This window comes from Pteronotus mesoamericanus, unplaced genomic scaffold (assembly GCF_021234165.1).
Source record: "Pteronotus mesoamericanus isolate MK-2021 breed Mesoamerican mustached bat unplaced genomic scaffold, CSHL_Meso_final contig_44, whole genome shotgun sequence".
Classification (NCBI taxonomy): domain Eukaryota; kingdom Metazoa; phylum Chordata; class Mammalia; order Chiroptera; family Mormoopidae; genus Pteronotus; species Pteronotus mesoamericanus.
In genome coordinates this window covers 4,905,715-4,927,979 of record NW_026555166.1, presented here as the reverse complement: position 1 = coordinate 4,927,979, position 22,265 = coordinate 4,905,715, and the positions used below count along the sequence as shown (strand labels likewise).

The window sequence follows — 22,265 nt, the reverse complement described above, 5'->3', positions numbered from 1 at the left end:
TTAATGTTAGATAAAACTTTTCCAGACAATTTTGATTTAAAAAAGAAAGCACTCTTGTTTCACCATTAACCTAAGTGATCAGTAACTTACCGTGAGAGGAGTAATAACCAGTCTTGGGCACGCACCCAAATATTCATAGCCATAGGTGTACTGGGAGAGCGCCATTCTAGCCACACAATTATCTAGGTCTATATTCCAATAATAGCGCAGTTGTCTCTGCCAGTCAAAGGATTCGACTTCCTCTACCTACGTAAGTGATAACAATGATATGCATATTAGATGCACTAACTTCAGAAAGTAATATATGATTTTACTTAAATGAAACACATACCTTGGCTTGAACAAGTTCGGTGACAATGTCTCTTGCATGTACATCGATAGTAATTAAGGCAGTTATAATGTTTCTGTGTAATTTAGGAAGACTGCCTCGAACTACTACAGCCAGGGCATTTAATCTCTACAAATTAAGAGAAATTATCATAATAAATTTTAAAAAATCAGCTTACATATACATCTTTTTACTATTAAATTTGGAGTAGACATTTACCAAAACTATCTGATTTTAAGAATCCATAATTCTGTGACCCAAAAGGACAACAGTTTAACTTATTTCATTCTTATAGTACTTCTCTGAAGTACATACTATCTTTACCCCCATTTTTTCATTAGAGGAAACAGAGTCAGAGAGGGAAAGTAACTTGATGGCAGTCACACAGCTATGAAGTGGCAAAAATGAGACCTGAGGAGACATTTGCCTCTGAAAAGCCCATGCTCTTAACAACCCTGTGGTGGTGTCGCTAGAGAAGATTGTTATCCCTAAAAAGTAAATGAGATTAAGGTAGTACACCTCATTTCAGGGGTAGTTTTTCCTTTAATAATGAGAAAATGTGAGCATTTTAAGCAAGCCAAAGATTGATTAAATAAAAGCATTTTTGATAGATTGAGCTCCTGATTCTCACCTAAATGGTTAAATTTTTTTCAAAGAAGAGCAATTGACACTTTTCAGTGCTGAAGGCCTTGAACTGCTATGCTGAGTTCTTACTCCGCCAACTATAATCAGGGACCCACCTCTGCAGAGAGCTCAGCGGGACTTTCCTTAGAGAGTGTTTTCTTTGGGCTCTCTGACATGAAGTACTATTGAAGACCTTCAGTTCTATTGGGGATCCCCTTGTGTTTCTATTATAAGAGTGACTCTAAAAAATGCAGCACTGCTTGGAAGTAGAATTGAATTTGGAGTTAAAGATTGGGCCTGGCTGTAAAATGGCAGTTCCCAATTATAGCTTAAAAATTCTTGTAGAATGACATTTAGATTCATTCCATTGTTTATTGTTTTATTGATAGTTGCCTGAGGGTTCTATAAAAATAGTAGAAAAGCACATCTTCATCTTAGGAATAGAAATGACAGAAATCCTGGGGTTTTCCTGAATTGAATAAACTTCTGTGAGAGATATCCAGGACTTAGTAAATACAACCTCTCCTTAAATGTTGCAAAAATATTATAATCTTGACATTTTCCTCTTGATTTATTTTTATTAGTATTCATATAAAATATTACACAAACACCAAGGAAGTGGCCCTGAGAAAACTTGAACATAAGTGGTTTTAGTGAGAACCCCAAAACTCTGTGAGTCATGTCAGAATATTAAATTTGTGAAAGAAAGTGATTTGTTTTAACCATGACAATAAAAACCACTGAGACTGTATTGCACAGCAATATGTTCAATGTCATTCTGTTAAAAAATCTCACCTCAAAGTTGACTTTTTCAAAAGCTTCCAGGGCCTCTAAACGATTACCATCTTTTTCCAAACACTCGGTCAAATCACGGCACCAAATAATTTGAGAAATGGTCAGGATCACCTGCATGGAAACATCTTCCTTGAATATGTGATGCATCTCACCAAAAAGGGAATCAGAGATGGAAGTGTAAGGAATGTAATTTACTTGTGAAGGGTGGCCAGCTGTCACCCAGGCTGTCCTCGGTTTCCCATGATAGTCGGCGATAGCAGCTTTGCACAGGCGACGCAAAGATGTGAACATGGCTTCTTCCACCTTCCCGAGCCATTCCTCCACATTGCCTCGGGCCTTGAGGCCTTTTCCCAAACTAACCTAGAAGACAAGTGGAGCAACGAGAATATGGCTCCTGCGGGACTTGCAGGCTGTCTGTCCTCCGTACTTCCGGAACAGGATCCTGAGCTACAGAACACTGAAGCCTGACCACAAATACTGGAACCTTCTTTTGCTATCCTACTCTACATCTCTCTTTACCCCATTGCTTATTGCTTTATATTGCTGCTTCCCTTTGGAGCCAACCCCCTTTAAGAGGAATCTACATGTACTCCATAAATTCTTTTACTTTCTTTTTGTACTTGCTGCCATCAGATTTTTGGCCCCAACCACTTATCTAATCCTGTTACAGTCAGAAAGATTAGCAATGTTCTCCCAACTGTAAACCCCAACTGACACTTTTCAGTCCTTTTCAAATTTATCTCTTGAATTTCCAATGACCTGGCTGCTTGTCTGGGTCTCTTTTATGCTACCCTCTAAATTTTAGGTTCTAGCCATGGCCCTCCCTTCTCTCTTCATTTGTACTAGTGATGAGCAAATTCTTTTGCAAGAAGATCAGTTCAGGGCAAGTGAAATGTTTATGGGCTCCTTCAGTCCTGTGAAGTCACCGCTGTGCTCTAACTGGACAGAAACCCTTGGCATTCCGCGCACAGTTCCTCTGTGTGGAATGTTTTCCCTCCCATGCTTCCTCTCCATTTTCCTTGGCTGTCTCTGTGAGTATGTGCCATGTGTATGAAGTCACCTGGTTGTCCACTGTCTGCTAATACATTCACTTGCTTGGTGTTTACCATGTGCCAGGCACTGTGCAGTGTGCCCTGGAGATACCACTGCCAATAATGACAACTAACACTTTCAGAGCACACACTGGGTGTTGCTCAAAGTAATAACATATAATAACACTCGAAAATCTTCAGCATCTCATTAATTAGGCACTATATTAACTCCCTTTTTATAGATGAGGTTAAAGGCTGGGACTTTAATCAAAGTGGCATAGCAGTAGAACTGGTGCTCTTGACCTGTCTGCTCGTGTGTCTCTTGTGAAGTTGAATAAGACATGGCTCTGTGTTCTCCACTCTGTTTCCAAGAACAGAGCACATGTCTCTGTTATTGCATTTACTGTGGTGCTTTTCAATGTTTGTTTGACTGTGTCTTCACTAGAACTCTCTGAGGGCAGGAGTTTCATCTTGGTTATCTGTGAAATTGCTGAGCCAGTGGAGTAGCAGTAGCAGAGCACTTGACGGATGCTTAGAGAGACAGTGGATAAACCTCTGCCCTCGACGCTGGAAAGCTAACGATTTTTACCTATAAAGAATTTAAAACAAAAAGCACCTCACCCTTTCTCCCTCTGGTGACAGCATCGCCAAAATATCATTAGTATAAACTTTTTCTGGCTCTCCATCCACACCAGGAATTCTTCCTTCAGCAGGAGGCATGAGAGCAAATTCAAGCCTTGAAATGGAGTCGAAGCATTTCCTTAAGTGCGGCTGCACAGCTTGGGGATTTCGTGTCTGGGCCAAAATCTCCAGAAGTTCATCATTTGACAAGAAGTAAAATCTGGATTAAAGAAAATACTTAAAATATAACTTGAAATTGAAGCAAAGCCTTATATAGACATACAAAATAACTTCCTTAGCCACATCTCTTCCCTATCCACTGATTTCCCAGACCTCCACATCTACTGGTCTTGGGTTTCTAGGGATACCACATATCCCTAAACACAATGGCTGTGAATATTAGTACGGATGCATCTGACACATCTAGAATTAGTCCCTGGTAAATAAAAGATATTTTTCATAAAGATTATTAAAAAATGCTGGTTCTTGCTATAACACTGATTTGTTCATATGCCTGTCCTACTTGACTTTGAGCTTCTACAGTGAAGATATATTATTTGCTTTTCCTAGAATCTAGTCTAGTACCTCAGACATAATTTGTTGGATGGATGGATGGGTGGTTACAGGAACGTTGTTTGGTTCTGTGAATATACGCATGTGGGCCATGCTGTGTGACACTGCAAAGGATTTTCTTAGATCCTGCCCCATGGGGCCATTTGGAGGCATGAAAAGACCTTAGGAAAAGAACCAGAGAAGGTGCATACCTGGATGCCCAGGAATGAAGGTGAGGGAAGCCTGGCCAGAGACAACATTTCTGTGAAGGAAGGTGCCATCCATGAGAGTTCCCTCAGGACTGGAGGGAACCCCATGAATCTGACAGGCACTATGTAGGAGAGAGGGTGCCAGATGAGTAGCAGGCACATCAAGCTCCTCCTGTCACCTGCCTCTCCTCCCTTCCGTGCCCCAAACTGGAGCCCTCGGAAAACGAACAGGAAGTGGGGAGGGTTGATCATCATACATCCTCATCATCACTAACACCTTCAGCCCTGCAGAGGGTTTTGGCAGGAAAGGGGGAAGTTTTAACCTTTGAAAGAAGTTTAGAGTTTTGATTATTATGGCTTATTTATTGGATTAAGGCGACAAGAGGTATTTTGTTTTTAATTATTATCATCTGAGAATGACCAGAAAATTCATGAGGCTTGATCAAGATTCTATCTAAAGGGGCAGGGAAAAATGAGCCCCCAGCAGAAAATGCAGAGGCAGTTACTAGTTACAAATAAAGACATTTTAGTTGCATTTATTAGTCCTGCTTCTCTAACATAACACAGGTACTCCTAATTAATTTGTCCCCAACCTTTGTTTTCAGCTAAAGAAAAAGATAACCATAAAGACTGGACTTTGAGCCCTGTGAAAGAAGGAACAGTATTGTATTCATCTTCTGTCTCCAGGACCTACCTTGGCCCATGGCTCATAGAAAGTTTCCATAAGGTCGTTAGAGCGAAATAACACCTCACAGAGCCTCCTGACATAATAAACTTTGCAGACCCAGCTGATGTAATTCCAAACAAAAGGAAAAAAAAAAAAGAACTGATACTTTTCGGTGTTCAATACTTTTACAGGTAAATTTGTGCCCAGGTTTCTTAACATATCAAAAGGAGTTTCTTTAAATAAATGTCTTTGGCCTCGGGAGATCCAGGTTGGGAACCAGTGATTTACGAGTGAAATAGACAAAAGACAAGTTCCAAACCTCAAACTCTTCCATCTTTTTCCATTTTGCTAGATTTGTGTAAGATTTTGGTAAGCTTTTGTAAGATTCTTTAAAGCCCAACTACTACTGTTGCAACTTAACCAGATCCTCTGTATCCTGTTTCCTGTGCACACACATAGTCTGTCCCAGTTACTCAGCTATGACCCCTCTCTAGCAAGTAACCCACATAAGTACCTAACCCTGGCGGCCTCCGTCGTTGTTCTAAGACAGAACTTAACTCCCATTCCTTAACAGTTAACAGGAAAAATCCTTAAAAGATGAACCATGTTGTTAATGTTCTCTGTGTTACAGTGCAAAATACCCCAGTGACTACAGTTGGGAGCTTTTGCTCCATAAAGTAGTGTTACATTATTGTATCATAGAAGGGTATTGCCATGACTATCCAACTGTTGACCAGGAGCTCCGTTAGGGCAGGGAGCCAGCTTTTTCTTCTTTGTACCTTCAGCACTGAGAGTAACATTTGGTATGTGTTTTTTTAATTGTTCAAATACATTTGTCTCCATTTTCCTACAACTTTCCCCTGCACCACCCACCCCCATCACCCACACTCAATCCTTCCATATGTTGACTTTGTCCCTGGGTCCTTTATACATGTTCCTTGATTTCACCCTTCCCTTTCTTTTCCCCATTACTCTCCTCCCTTTTTCTGTCTCAGTACTGTCAGTTTCTTTTTTCTTTCAATGTTGCTGGTTATGTTTTTCTTGCTTGTTTGTTTTGTTGATTAGGTTCCACTTATAGGTGAGATCATATGGTATATATCTTTCACTGCCTGACTTATTTTGTTTAGCATAATGTTCTCCACTTCCATCCATGCTGTTGTGAAGGGTAGGAGCTCTTTCTTTCTGCTGTGTAGTATTCCATTGTGTAAATGTAGAAAAGTTTTTTGATCCACTCACTTATTAATGGGCACTTAGGTTGCTTCCAGCACTTGGCTATTGTCAATTGTGCTGCTATGAACATTTTGGGGTACATAGGTTCTTTTGAATTGGTGTTTCCGGATTCTTAGGTTATAATCCCAGGAGTGAAATTGCCAGGTCAAAAGGCAGTTCCATTTTTAGCTTTTTGAGGAAATTCCAAACTTTCCACAATGGCTGTACCAGTCTGCATTCCCACCAACAGTGTACTGTTTTCTCCACAACCTTACCAACAGTTGTTGTTTGTTGATTTGTTTATGATGGCCATTCTGACTGGTGTGAAGTAGTATCTCATCGTGGTTTTAACTGCATTTCTCTGATGGCTAGAGATGATGAGCATCCTTTCATATGTCTCTGGGCCCTGTGTATGTCCTTGGAGAAGTGCCTTTTCAGGTCCTTTGCCCATTTTTTAAATTGGATTGTTTGTCTTCCTGGAGTGGAGTTGTGTGAGTTCTTTATATGTTCTGGAGATCAAACCCTTGTCTGAGGCATCATTGGTAAATATATTTTCCCACACAGTTGGTTCCCTTTTCATTTTGCTGATGTTTTCTTTAGCCATGCAGAAGCTTCTTATTTTGATGAAGTCCCATTTGTTTATTCTTTCCTTTATGTCCCTTGTTCTAGGGGATGTATTCGTGAAAATATTGTTGTACGGGATATCTGAGAGTTTCCTGCCTATGTTCTCCTCCTGGACTTTTATGCTGCTGCAACTTACATTTAAGTCTTCTATCCATCTTAAATTCATTTTTGTGCGTGGTGTAAGTTGATGGTTGAATTTCAATTTTTTGCATGTAGCTGTCCAGCTCTCCCAAGACCATTTGTTGAAGAGGCTATTTTTACTCCATTTAATGCTTCTGCCCACTTTGTCAAATATTAATTGACCATAGAGACATGCGTTTATTTCTAGGCTCTCTATTCTGTTCCATTGATCTATGTGTCTGTTCTTATGTCAGTACCAGACTGTTTTGATTACAGTGGCCTTGTAATATAGTTTGATGTCAGGTATTTTGACCCCTCCTACTTTGTTTTTTTTTCAAAATTGTTGCAGCTGTTGAGGGTTGTTTATGGTTCCATATAAATTTTGAAATGTTTGTTCTATATCTGTGAAATACGTCATTGGTATTTTAATAGGGATTGCATTGAATCTATAAATTGCTTAGAGTAGTGTGGACATTTTGATGATGTTAACTCTTCCAATCCATGAACACAGTATATGCTTCCATTTATTTGTGTCTTCCTTAATTTCTTTCTTCAGTGTTGTGTAGTTTTCTGAATACAGGTCTTTTACCTCCTTGGTTAAGTTTACCAGGTACTTTATCTTTCGTGTTGCTATAACAAATGGGATTTTGTTCCCTGATTTCTGATTCTGATATTTCATTCTTGGTGTACAAAAATGTTTTTGGTTTTTGCATATTGACTTTGTAGCCCTCTGTTTTGCCAAAATCACTTATTAGGTCGAGTAGTATTTTGGTGGAGTCTATGGGGTTTTCTATGTATACTATCATGTCATCTGCAAACAATGACAGGTTTACTTCCTCCTTTCCAAGTTGGATGCCTTTTATTTCTTCGTCTTGTCTGATCATTGTGTCTAGGACTTCCAATAGTATGTTGAATAGAAGTCGTGAAAGTGGACAACCTTGTCTTGTTCCCTATCTCAGTGGGAAATATTTTAGTTTTGGCCTATCCTGTATGATGTTGGCTGTAGGTTTTTCACATATGGCCTTTATTATGTTGAGTTATGCCCCCTATACTTCCACTTTGCTGAGTGTTTTTATCATAAATGGATGCTGTACCTTTTCGAATGCTTTTTCCGCATCTCTTGATATGACCATGTGATTTTTGTCTTTCCTTTTGCTTATGTTATGTATTACATTTATTGATTTGTGAATACTGAACCATCTTCGCATCCTTGGGATGAATCCCACTTGATCATGGTGGATGATCTTTTTAATGTATTGCAGGATGCAGTTTGCCAATATTTTGTTGAGAATGTTAGTGTCTATATTCATCAGTGATATTGTCCTATAATTCCCTTTCTTTGTTGTGTCTTTATCTGGTTTTTGGATTAGGATGATGCTGGCCTCATAGAAAGAGTCTGGGAGTGTTCCCTCTCCTTGGAGTTTTGGAATAGTTTGAGAAGGACAGGAGTTAGTTCTACCTTAAATGTTTTGTAAAAACTCTCCTGTGAAACTGTCTGGTCCAGGGCTTTTGAATGCTGGGAGTTTTTTGATGACTGCTTCAATTTCACCAGCTGTTATCAGTCTGTTCAGGCTTTATCCTTCTTCATTCAGTTTCATAAGGTTATATTTTTCTAGAAATTTGTCCATTTCACACAGGTTTTCAAATTTCTTGGCATATAATTGTTCATAGTAATTTCTTACAATCTTTTGTATTTCTGTGGTATCAGTTGTGATTTCTCCACTTTCATTTCTATTTTTTGATATTTATTTAATTTTTAAATGTTTATTCTATTATAGTTGTCTTTTCCCCTTTGCCCTCCTTCACCCACCCTACCCTGCCCCCCTCTCCCACAGTCAATTTCCACTCTGTTGTCCATGTCCATGGGTCTTTCTTACATGTTCTTTGTTTAGTCCCTTCTCCTTCTTTCCACCACTGTCCTCCTTCCCCATCCCCTTTGGTCACCTTTAATCTGTTCCATGTTTCCGTGCCTGTGGTTTATTTTGTTTGTATTTTGTTGAATAGATTCCACTTATAGGTGAGATCATATGGTATTTGTCTTTCACTGACTGGCTTATTTCACTTAGCCCTAATATTCTCCAGTTCTATCCATATTGTTGCAAAAGGTAGGAGTTACTTTTTTCTTTCTTTTATTTTAAAATGCAGATTGAGTTTATTTATTTATTTTTTAAATGTCAAGATCCATTATAAAATATTAAAAAATTTAAATCCATTAAAGTATCAGCAATTAAAATGACATGACACCAGCACAGAAATAATCAAATAGATCATTGAAATAAAAATGAGCATTCCAGAAACAAATGTATATATCTATCTAATGATGTAATATATGATTAAATTGATATTTCAAATCAATGGGTAAAATAAGGCTTATTCAGCTAACAAGGGGCATGGGCCACTATTACTTGAAATAAAACAAAAATAGGGCCCTATTTCACAGATTATACAAAAAATATTCAGGTGAGTTGAAAATCAATATGTAAAATCTAAGGAGATTTAGGAGAAAATACAAAATAATATTTTCCTTAGCCTGAAGTAAAATATTCAAACCCAGAAGCTATAAAGTAAAATATTGACAATATGATTATATTAGACATTTAAGACTATATAGAAATATACTCATAAAAAAAGTTAAAGGATGAGTAATAGAATAGGAAAGTATTTGCAACACATCTAAAAAAGGGGTAATAGTTTTGTTTTTCTTAAGGAAAAAGTTCTACAAACATTTAATCAAAAAATGGATAGAGAATACCAAAAAGTCATTTAAAGCTTTTTAAAAATAATATAAATAAGCAAGAAATACACAAAAACATGTTTAGTTTCAACAAATAATAAAGGAACAATTAAAATAACACATCATTGTTACTATCAGATTACTAAGTATTAAAAATATTGGTAATATCAAGTATTGTGACTGTGAAAGGAGCTGGGTATTCACAATCTTTTTCTTCATCTTCTTAAAGCAGTCCCTTCAGCATATTTTGCCGTGCTGGTTTAGTGGAGGTGTATTCTTTTAGCTTTCTTTTGTCTGGGAAACTCCTTATTTTGTCTTCTGTTTTAATTGAGAGCCTTACTGGGTAGAGCAGTCTTGGCTGCAGGTCTTTGCTTTTCATGACTTGGAATATTTCTTGCCATTCCCTTCTGGCTTGTAGTTTCTGTTGAGAAGTCAGCTGCTAGCCATATTGGGGCTCCCTTGTATGTTACTACCTGTTTCTCCCTTGCTTCCTTTAGGATTCTCTGTTGGTCTTAGCTATTTGCCATTTTAATGATGATGTGTCTTGGAGTGGGCCTCATTGGGTTCCTCTTGAATTAGACCCTCTGTGCTTCCTGGACTTGTGTGCCTCTTTCTCTCCTCCGATTAGGGAAGTTTTCCATCATTACTTTTTCAAACAGGTTCTCTGTCCCTTCCTCCTCCTCTTCTCTTTCTGGTCTCCCTATTATATGGATATTATTACATTTCAGGTTGTCTTGCATTTTCCTAAAGGCCTCTTCATTCTTTTTGAGTCTTTTTTCATTTTCTTGCTCTTTCTGGGAGCTTTTTTCTACCTTGTCCTCCAGGTCACTGATTGGTTCCTCTCCTTCACCCAGCCTGCTTTTGATTCCTTCTATTGTGTTCTTCAATTCAGAAATTGTATTCTTCATTTCCTCTTTTGTCTTATTGATAGTTTCTATGTCCTTTTTCATGCTGATATATAGTTTGCAGTACGTTCCTCATAGTTTCCCTATAGTTTTTTGTAACTGTCTCTGAGCTCTCTGAGCTCATTGTGCTTCTTTAGAAACATTGTTTTGAGCTCAATATCTGATAGTTTACTTGCCTCTCTTTCATTTAGTTCTCTTTCTGGGGATTCCTCCTTTCCCTTCGACTAGGGGGTGTTTCTTTGTCTTCCCATTATTTGTGAGACTCTTCTTTTTTGCTTCTGCTTCTTAAATTGATCTGTCTAGATTTCCTGACTTTGTGGTGTGAATGTCTATGGTAGGAGACTGCTGTGTTTTTTTTTCTCTCTCTGGATATGCCTCTGATATTGTCAGATGTTGACCCTTTCTGACCTTAGGCAGTCTGTTTGAGACTTCCAGGAATCTACTGTCTGTGGCTGTCTCCTTCAGTGTTAATCTAGTCACTCTGCCCTCAGCACTAAGGCTTAGGCACCACAGGGTGGGGCAGAGTCCCTCCGGGGGGACAGGGCTATTGGGTCCTCTCATGCTGTTGCCACTCAGGGGAGTGGTCTGCCTGAGCAAGATGGCCACTGCCGCACAGGAGATGAGTCAGCACTTTGAGCCCACCAGATACTCTCTCAGTTCTCTCCCTAAAGCCTCTTTCCCCAGTCTCTCCTCAGGCATCTCTAGCCCACTCTGCCCCACCTTTGCCGGTGACCAGTGTAAGTGGCTGCAAATAAAAATTTATGCATTGGTCCTTTAAAAGGCTCTTTGTGTCTCCAGCCGCCTGTCTGTGGCAGAGAGCAATCCTGCTGCTTTTGGCAGCTGGCTGATATCTGTATACTTTTTCGTCTCTGATGCTGTAGGCTGGGGATCCCTGCTTATGATTTAGACCCCACTCTTCTTAGGGAGGTCCCACTGGCTGTTAAAATACCCCTCTGGCACTGTTGCCTCTGGGTGCCCAACCAGGCTTCTTGAGTCTCCACCACATTCCTTACCAGTCAGGTTTTGCTAAAGCTGATTCTTCTGTCTGTCCAAGGTTATAAGGCTTCTCTCTTAGTATTGTTCAGTTGTTTGTCCTGGGTGATTTCTCACAATTTAGTTGTAATTCCAGATTGGTCCTGGGAGGAGGTCAGTGTGACTTCCATTCACTCTGCTATGTTGCTAATGCTGGTATGTTTTTATTTATTTAATTTTTTAATCCTCACCCAGGGATGTGTTTATTGATTTTAGAGAGAGAGGAAAGGGGGAGAGGGAAAGAGGGAAATGGGGAGTGAAAGAGAGAGAGAGAGCAAGAGAGAGAGAGAGTGAGAGAGAGCGAGAGAGAGAAAGCAACATCTGTTGCCTCCTGTATGTGCCCTGACGAAGGATCAAAACTGCAGCCTAAGTATATGCCCTGCCTGGGAATCAAACTCACAACCTTTTGGTGTATGGGATGATGCTCAAACCAACTGGGCCAAGGCCATTAGATATGTTTTTAAAATGCATAGGTGAGTAAAAAATTTCATTTGGAATTTGTGAAATAATCTCTTAGACAACTTCTACAGTGACATTCTTAGACTATCAATTAAATTAAAGAAACCTGCTCAGGCAACACTGGTCTCTAACTTTTCACATACACATCTGTGGACACATATATGACATACCCATCAGTGGAGCAATGTTGCAATCAAGAATCCTTCCAGCACCCTGGGTACTTACCCACTTAAACTTTTACCAAATATTGTACCTTATCTTGGCATTTATACTTGCTAATCAAGATATTAGCTGGATTGTCATTATCAAACAAGTTTCTTGTTTCTCTCTTTGATTCTCTGATGTTTTGAGGTTATGGTTTGTTTTTAAGTATAGCCTTTTCAATTAACTACTAAAAAATATCATAGGTTGCTTTATAAACTTACCTTGGGAAGATAACTCTTTTTGATTCTAAATATGACTCTAGACACTTCTGAATTTGGTCAAGTAATGCATTATTGTTTTGAAAAGTCTCCAAAAGTCCTGTTCATTAAAAAAAAAAAAAAAAAGGGACTGGTAAAATTGTGTTAAGATCAATAGGGAATATCATTTTAAGTGGAAATAAAATATTATATTAATATTTTTAAAGCTTTGGTTTTATTCAGTAAAAACAATTTAATAAATTAAAATTTGGGGGATTGGCTAAGAATGTTAAGTATTAGTTTAATTAGTATTAATTTTAATATTCACCATTGTTGAACAAGTATTTAATTTGAAACGTTTTAAGTTGGCATCCTCCCTTTTGGAGAGGCTGAGGGTACACAAACCAAAGCCAAACAGTTATCTTCCTGACCCTCCAGACAAAGCCATTCTCTGAACCTTCTTATTCATGTTTCCTGTTTCCTCTGCCATCTTTAGATGTTGAAATTGTGGTAATGGGATTCTACTTCTTTATCACTAAACTCTAGCACCTTAAGGAGCAACATTCATGTCTTACTTAACTTTGAGGTTTTGGTGCCTATCAGAGTGCTTGGCTTACCTGCCCATCCAAGAATCAAACCCAGTCTTTTCCATGGTCCCAAAGGATGTGATCAGTGACCCAATCTAATTCCCAAGCTGCCATCCAAGCTGACCTGTTTGGCCTCACTTCTTAAAGCCCTTCTTGTGCACATGACTTCAACCCACACTGACTTCCTTTCTAACAATTATGCATGCTAAGTGCACCCTTACCTCATGGTATTTGCCTTTGTTCTCTCTGCCTTTAACAATACTTCTTCCTTCAAATGCACTCATTTCCTCATTCCTACAGATTTCTGTTCAAAAACCACTTTATCAGAAAGGCCTTCCATCTCTCTCCCTCACACACAGACAACACACACACGTGCGCGCGCGCACACACACGTCTATTCTCTATCCCTTTTACCTTGTTTAATTTTTCTTCATAGCTTTATCATCACCTAAAATGACACAAACAGTTTCACACTCCTTTATCTGAAATCCGTAAGACTAGGTGTATTTTGGAATCAGATTTTTTTTTAATTTCAAAAATTATATAATTAAGTCTAGTAGGGACTAGGGCAGCACTCTTTAAACAAACTAATATTTTTGCAGCAAAAGATTTGAATATGCATATTAAGTGGATGTAGTAAGCAGAACAAAGGTCTCTCAGAGATGTCCATGTCCCAATCTCCAGAGCCTGAGAAGAGGCTAGTTGATATGGAAAAAGGAACATGGCAGGTGTGATTAAATTAAGGATCACGGGAGGAGGAGTTTATGGTGGATCATCCTGTGGACCCAGTGTAATCACAGGGCACCTTACAAAAGCAGAGGCAGGAGGGTCGGAGGCAGAGAAGGAGCTGTGATGACAAAAGTAGTTTGGAGTGATGTACTTTCTGGCTCATAGGGGACCAGAAGCCAAGAAATGTGGGCAACTCTAGGAGCCCCAAAGTTTTAAAGTTTTCAATTCAATCATACATATAGTTTTTCCTTTCCATTTTTGTTTTATGTAAGAGTCTTTGGGCAAAGATTATAGCCCAGCAGGCTGCCACTGCTTGGCAGGGAAGCTGTCTGGAGGTATTTACCACCATACGTTATGTGCTGCCATTTGCAGAACCAACAATCTTGCTGAGGCTTTGATAGAAATCATGAAGTTCAATAACCATGTATGTGCCTCAAGGAGTTTAATTCCATAACCCTAGAAATGGAACTTATTAAAATGCATTTCAACCTTGAGATTATAATTACAATGGGCAGTGATATTTTAACTGGCTTTAATGAGTTAATTATAAAAGTATGGAAATTTTTATAGTTTCAACTTTGTGAGAGCTTTAGCAGAATGGGTCTGTGGGATATTACTGTTATGTCTTATGGCCAAAATTGTGAAAGGGAAACATTACTAACATTCTGTGGCAGCACTCTCATATTATAAAGATTGCAAAAAAATCAGGTTCTTTGACCAAAGTATTAACTAAGCTGAGAGATGATGATGATGATAGCAGCAATATTCGATTCACATTGCAGGAGTGTCAAATGTACTACAAATATACCTGGTCATCAATGCTGACTAGAAATGGGGTTGAGTGGACTGAATATTATTAGACTTTTAAAGGTGATAATCATTTTAAATGATTGTAGTCTTTTTGTCTGCTTTTAAAATTTTGTTTTATACCTGGCTGAGTAGCTGCTCGAAGAGCATTTGGCAGCCGGTTCACCTTCCTCATGATCTCTTTCCATGACTTATCCACCTGAAGGAACATCTTGGCCTCTGCAGGCAACTGCCTCTGAATGTCTGGAGCATTAAAGATACTTTCTAGGTAGAGCCAGTTTCTCTGGCAGTTCAGCCACTCCTCCTAGGAGAAAAATGTGGACACTATGAAATGTTAACCCCAAATTTAAAACTTTCAGTTACATTAAAAATAATTATGTCAAGATTCACTTTATCTTTTTCCCTTTGGGGTCTTCTTACAGGTCCATTGAAATAAAACCTCCTTAAAGGGTCCAAGACTCACCTTAGCCTGATCTCAATCTATTTTCTACTGAGTAGAGTTATAGTGAATCTACTGTGTGGTCATCAGGATGGACCCAGAGAAAGAGAATTAATATGCCCACAGGAGACATTTGGGGATAGGGGACAGCAGCAAGATGCTTATTTAAAGAAGTGAAGGGTTAAGAAGTGGTAAGTTTAATGACAATTTCCAAATACAGCATCCAGCTAAAGTAGGCTTACAGTTGTGACTACACAAAACACAGTTTATTCTTTTATTATTTATTAATTATTCTATTATTTTTCCATTTGAATGACTGTAAACCTACTTTTGCCTCACCCTGTATAAAAAGTTATTAAAAACATTTTTTTCAATTATATATATTCTTCCCTCCCCTTTTTTTAAAAAAGAAATATAAGTAATTTTCTTCAATCAAAAAGTAAAACCTGCTTGTGACAGAACATGTGGCAAATACAGAAGAACGGGAGGAAGAATATCACTCATTGTTTCTTGTCTTAGAGACGATCCCTGTTACCAAAGGAACCAGAAATGCAGTGTCAGAACCAAAGTCCAAAGACCTCACCTTTCTCCGTGCCTCCTGCCCAAGAGCCATGAAAATATTTCTCACTTTTTACTCTAGATTTTGGGGCTACACATAAGCCTTAATGTCACAACCACTCCCTATTTCAGGTCTCACACATTTGATTCTCTGGAAAGTCCCCACTACTCAGCACTGGATTCTTTTAAGGATCCCCTATGAAAACATGTCCTTTGATTTATCGTCTCTCCCTTTATAGGGCTCACTCATTAGTACAGAAGGCTGGACAGGAGTCAGTTTATAAAGTGTTTGTTGAAGCGGACAGACTCCTGAAAAAGATCCCTGTGAAACAAAGTTGGAACAAATTGCCTTTTCCTACTAGTGTATCTATTATTTCACAGATAAATCTTCATATTAGAATGCATAGAAACCTAAATGTAATTAAATCAATCTAAAAATCTGAAGCCTAAGAAAGAGATTGGTTGGGAACAAAGTGACACAGCGCGAGTTCTCTGTTTTGCTGTGGGATAATCTGAGGTAGAATAAAATAAAAAGGAGGTGTGTGCCACAAGGAAGGGCACCAAGGAGACTTCAAGCAACAGTGAGTGATTTTCCATTAAGTATGAGGTGGTTGTGCCCAGACCCTTAAGGTGGTCCCCAAGATCTGGTGTTCGCTCCCTTACATGATCCCCTCCCCTTGAGTGTTGGGCACTTGCTTCCACCCATGTAGACAATGGAAAGCTAACAGGACATACACAATTATGTACAAAATTATGTGTACATTGTCTTGCTGAAGGCTTTCTCTTCTTTGCTAGATTGGTGAAGCAAGCTGTCATGTTGGGGAAAGTCCACATCGGGGGGAAAAAAAGCAACTATGGACAATATGTAGGAGCTGAGAATGGCCTCCAGATGACAGCCAGCAAGAAATTGAAGCCCCTAGTCCAAGAGTTGCAAGGAAATAATTTTTGCCAACAACCTGAGTGAGTTTAAAAGCAGACCTCTCCTTAGTTGAACCTCTGATGAGAACCCAATCCTGGTCTACCTCTTCATGGAACACTTGTGAGACCCTAAGTAGGAGACCCAGTTAAGCCACACATGAACTACTGACCCACAGAGACTGGGGTATAATAAATGTATATTGTTTTATGCCACTGAGTTTGTAGTATTTTGTTTTACAGCAATAATGACTAATACAAGGTGATGGGATAATCTTGTAAAGATTAGCTCAATATATTGGTATTTTCCTTACATTCTGAACATAGTAAGACATCAAATAAATATTACAGCTAAACTACACAATATTTAAATAATTCAACAAATGATTTCTAAGGCCCAGTGGCTCTCCAGTTCTCTGAGCCCCTGAACTGAAATTATCCTTACTTACCAGAGTCTGATTAAATAAAGCAAGTTGTTTCTGCCAGTCATCCACTCGAGTTTTCAGTGGACCAACATAGCGTGACGAGGCAATGGTTGCAACATTGATGGTACTGTCATCAAGAAGGACCTTTAAAGGAAAATAAATAATAAAATAATGCAATGTCATATGTTTGTGCTGTCAAAGTTAATTAGGTATTTCGTCCCAAGAGTCCATTTAAAATCCAGCTTCTTAAATGAAAGCTTAGCCCCACCTACTGGTTCCTCCCCATCCCCCTCCATATCCCATTTACTATGGCTTCTATGGCTTATAAACCAGTTCTCTCAAATGTCATAAAGGGATGTCTGATTGCCAAATCTTGGTTGTTTCTATAATTACAAATGGCACAAGTTTCTGTTAATTCACCAATCTTCTCTCTCTCTCCCTACTTTAAAGTATCTGGTATCTTTCTTTACACTATTTGGTCATCCAGGCCTTTATTTCTCAAAAGTACTCAAAACTAGCAAAAGGCAGAAAAATTAGCTTTTTTTTTATCCAATGAAACGTCACTTTCCTTCAATTATCTTCAGGAAGGAGAAAATTGAATTAATTCATATCAAGCTCTCAATGATTATAGACAGTTTTCTCTCCACCTCCTATCCCCTCTTCCCTCTTATACTACAGCAACCCTCACAGAACATAAGCATTTTTTAAAAATGTGTTTGTGAATCTAATGGATTTCAGTTACTCTATTTTACTTACAAACTTCTTGAGAGCAGAAGCCCCGTCTCCTAGCATCACTTGGCCTTACACTGACTGACTTTCATCTTGGATCTGTTCTCCCATCATCTGCCCATAGTGACATCTGGTCTTACTCTACCAGCCTATACCTGACAAAGCCTTTTCATCTCTAGTTCTGGCCTGGGTACACCCCAACGGACCAGGGCTTTGCTTCTTAAATTGAGCTATAAGAACCATATTCTTTTGCTACATAAATGTGTCTTTGGACTTTAAGTCACTAAGAATCTAACACATGGGTTAGATTTACCTTCTTTTGTTGTTCATAGGGTATAGACAGATATTCCTAATCTCAAAAAAATCAAGTGAATTTCTTAATGTGCTATAAACCTGATACACCCATTCATGTTTCTTTACCTTATTTAAATGGTTTGAAATACCCTTTATTCTCATCTATGTCTATCAAATCTCATTCACCCTTTAAGGTCCAGCATGTCTTAGCTAATCAAGGAAGCATTCTTTGATCACTTCAGCCATTAATGGTCTCTTTGCTTTTCTAAATTCCCCAACAGTTATCAACTACAGAATTATAACTCTTACATATATATTCCATTTATATTGCTTTGCTAAATATTTCATATATGAGCACTCACATCAATTATCAATTATTCATATTCATATTTTGCCTTCCCAATTAAATTTTTCTTATTTAGTAACTCTCATATTTCATTTATTCATCATAATCTCCCATAAAAGATTTAGGAGTAGGTCTGGCCAGAATCTTCACCATAAGTTTTGAACAACCCAGTTACCTACCTGTATGTCATCTGTGCCGCCTAAGATAAATACATCTTTGGTGTCACGGTGAGGGAGAATGACAAATTCAGTTGTTTTCCAAGAATCTTCCACCTTAGAAATAATTCAGGTCTTGGATTATTAAGTTCATTTGTGTTTGGGCATTTAATAAATACATGTGAAATGAAATAAAGAACTTCCCAGACAAGAAAAAGCTAGAATTCATCACCACCAAACCAGTATTATATGAAATGTTAAAGGGTCTTCTTTAAGGAGAAGACAAAAAAAAGATAAAAAATATGAACAACAAAATGGCAATAAATACATATCCATTAACAACTTAATCTAGAAAAGCAAAATGAACAAGCAGAAGAGAAACAGACTTACGGATACAGAGAACATTTTGATGGTTACCAGATTGGAAGGGGTGAGGGATAGGTGAAAAAAGTGAAGGAATTAAGAAGTACAAACCGAATGTTACAGAATAGCCATGGGGATGACTATAGTATGGCGTAAGGACTATGGTCAATAACATTCTAATAACATTGCTTGGTGTTAGATAGGTGTGAGACTTATTGGGATAATCACTTAGTAAGTTAGGTAATGTCTAATCTCTGGGGAGTACACCTGAAACTAATATAATAATGTATGTCAACTGTAATTGAAAAGTTAAAAAAATATTTAAAAACTCCATAATAACCCTATTCTTCTCCTTTACGGCTTTTAAAATTCTTAAGATTCTTTTCTCAGTTTAATGACACTGGTTTGCTTAATTTTATTGACTAACATTGATACATATGAATAACTTGTGATACTTTAATGTGTATTCCCTGTTACTTTATGCTTTAATTAAAAGGAAAAAATTCATTTTTACTCAGGTGATTGGTAAGTATGTGTAAATTTTTAGGGTACAAAGGTGAGTATCCTAAGTAGAAAAGTCTTCTCAATGTCTTTTAAGCATTTCACACAGTTAGTTCTCTGGTAGTTTGAAAGATAATGTATTTTGATATAAAAGATATCTTTTGGTATATGGTTCTTTATATAAGCATGCAAATTTCAAACTTTGTTGCCATCAGGTTTATGTTGGACTATAAGCTAAGTAGAAAGAAGATATTTATGATGGTGATAATAATAATGATGATGATGATAAATATAAGGCAACAACTTATAGAAGAAGGATGACTGATAACGAGAGGATGAAAGCTGCAATTTTGAAAACTATCCAGATAAATAAAAAGTTGGTGATATGAAAACATTTACATTGCATTATCTTAAAAATATAGCTTTTACATTTACCTTTTTAAGAATTGTTTCTAAGGCAGCTTCTCCAGAAGCCTGTCCAGAAATGTCCTGGATTCCTTGGGCAAAGTCAAAAACATGCAACTCAGAGAGCCTCTCTAAGGTTAATGGAGTTTCAAGGTCTACTAGAGTGGCATCAACTGTGTGTTCAATAGCTGTCCAATGTCTAGGCTTCAGAGTTGGGTTCCTCAAGTCAATTATAACTGGAAGCTGGAAAAAAAACACTTTCAGAAGCACAATGCTTTTAATGTTAAGAGCATAGATTTTAATTCAATAATGTAGAGATATGGAAAGAATGCCACTTATGCTCTTACGACAACAAAAAACTGAACAAACTGCAAATTAATGACTTGTATTAAATCCATAAGAAACCTAAGCTGAAAGGGAATCAACTAACTCAAAATCTGGTGACAGACCCATACCCATAGTTTTCTCCACAGCAAGAAACAGAACCTGAGAATTTAATTATCTAGGACAGATGTCTTGGGGTGTCATTTAAGTGAATAGGAAGACTCAACTAAATTAAAAAAATAAATTGCTAAAGACTGAGCGTAGGGTAGCATGAGAATGTGAAGTACCTGGGGGCTACAAATATTAGAGATGTTCATAGAAAAGATCGAGGAGACTCCTAGGAAAGCCAACCGAATGGTGCTGGCCAGGGGAGGAAATAGCAGCCACTGTTGTAACTAACTAACCAGTCTCTTCTACCTTCAAAAGACTTAATGTCAGAGAAGGGAGCAACAGAAACTCTCAACCAAGGTACTGGTGATAACTCATTGTAGGTATTTGTATATATCTGGAGAAACAGAAGATGAAAAAACAACTCTAATCCACTGTAAAGGGACAGAAAGGAATATATTTTAGGCTCATTACTACATTTGGAGGAGGGAAGGAATGCCTGTGAAGGTAACAATTCTGAGAACAAGGGGGCAAAATGCCTTGTTAGTAGAGAGATTTAATCAGAATATGAGGGAATGACCCTCCTCATTTCTCCTACCAAGCTAACAAGTATTGAGTGAAAAAAAACATTGGAATACAGAGTGAAAGTTATAAGAGACAGATTCTCTCTGGGCACAAGTTTGGGGGGAACAGAGATTGAAACAATGATATTTAGCAAATCAGACCAAACCCTAAACACAAGGTATCACTAGAACAATTTAAAGGCTGTGGTATACTGAGGGTAGCTACAGGAACATCAAACCTCAAATCTACCCGTGTTCATAACTAGATTTAACATAACATGCCACACAAAATGTCAAGTGGAAAGAAAGGCATTATTTATTATATTACATAAAATATAAAATATTTGGTTTATAATTAAAATTTAAGAAGTACATTAAAAGGCAAGACAAATATACATCCAAGAGACCAAAAATAATCAGAACGAGACTCATGTATGATACATGTATTAGAATTAACAGACAAGAGGTATAAAGTAATTGTGATTAATATGTTAATGGTTTTAATGGAAGAGGTAGACAGAATGCAAGATCAGATGGGAGATGTTAATAGGAAGATGGAAACTATAGTTAAAAATCAAACAGATGTTAGAAATAAAAAAGACACTGATAAAGATAAAGAATGCTTTTAATGACCTTGACACAGCCAAGGAATCAGTTAATTTGAAGACAGATGAGTAGAAACTCCGCAAACTGACATACAAAGAGAAAAATTAATGTACCCCACCAAAACATAACAGAACATGTAAGAGCAATGACACAATATTAGATGGTCTAAAATACATGTATAGAAATCCCAGAAGGATAAGAGAGATAGGAAACAGAGTACAAGAGACATATGAAGAAATAATGAGTGCATTTTTTTTTTCAAAATTAAGAACAGAAACCAAACCAGAGATTCAGAGAACACCAAACAGAATAAATACAAATCATAAATAACAACAGTGACCAAAAAAACCCCCACAAAACCTAACACACATCTAGGCATATCACATTCTAAACTGACAAAAACCAAGAAAAAGATAAAATCTTGAAGGAGGTAAGAACCCCTGCCCAACTCCCACCATAAAAACACACCCCCAAACCAAACATGTTATTGCAGGAAAACAAGAAGAAAAACTACAGTTGATTTCTTGTTAGGTAGCATACAAGCAAGAAAATAATGAAAGGCTACTTTTAAATTTCTGAAAACAAACAAAACCTGTCAACTCAGAATTAAATACCCAGTGAAAATATCACTCAAAATAAAAAAATAACTTTTTCGGCAGGAGAAAGTGGAAAAAAAATAACTTTTTCAAAACAAAAATTTAGGAAACTGATTGTTAACATACCTACTCCACAAAAAATATTAATGAAAGTTCTTCAGGCAGAATTAATATGCTGTGAACCAGAATCTTAGACATACAAAGAAATAAAGAGCATTGGAAATGGAATAAAGGTAAAATAAATTTTATTTTATTTCCTTCTGTAGTGTATTAAAAGATAATTAAATAAAACAAAATAATTACAACATGTTATGTTTATAATATATGTAAAGATAAAATACACGACAATGTTAGCACAAACATTAGACAATGGTGGTATATGTAATGGAATACTACTTGGAGATAAAAATTAATGAAAAAAGAAATCTTTTAAAAACAATATTCTAACTCACAGAGCTGTGCAACTATCACCACTATCTAGTTTACATTACCCCCAAAGGAAAC

At 37.5% G+C, this 22,265-nt stretch overlaps 1 protein-coding gene across 1 annotated transcript in view; it reads right to left on the bottom strand.

Annotated features, from left to right (window-relative positions):
* DNAH6 (dynein axonemal heavy chain 6) overlaps positions 1-22,265 on the bottom strand; it is a 273,527-nt gene that overhangs the window by 181,375 nt on the left and 69,887 nt on the right. Inside the window, exons 18-27 of the mRNA XM_054577633.1 lie at positions 19,595-19,807; positions 18,320-18,412; positions 16,796-16,915; positions 14,558-14,738; positions 12,336-12,432; positions 3,400-3,619; positions 1,943-2,107; positions 1,748-1,858; positions 332-457; positions 91-246 (exon numbers count right to left, since the gene is read on the bottom strand). Of these exons, the coding sequence (XP_054433608.1) occupies positions 91-246; positions 332-457; positions 1,748-1,858; positions 1,943-2,107; positions 3,400-3,619; positions 12,336-12,432; positions 14,558-14,738; positions 16,796-16,915; positions 18,320-18,412; positions 19,595-19,807 (1,482 nt within the window). The remainder of the gene's footprint in view (positions 1-90; positions 247-331; positions 458-1,747; positions 1,859-1,942; positions 2,108-3,399; positions 3,620-12,335; positions 12,433-14,557; positions 14,739-16,795; positions 16,916-18,319; positions 18,413-19,594; positions 19,808-22,265) is intronic.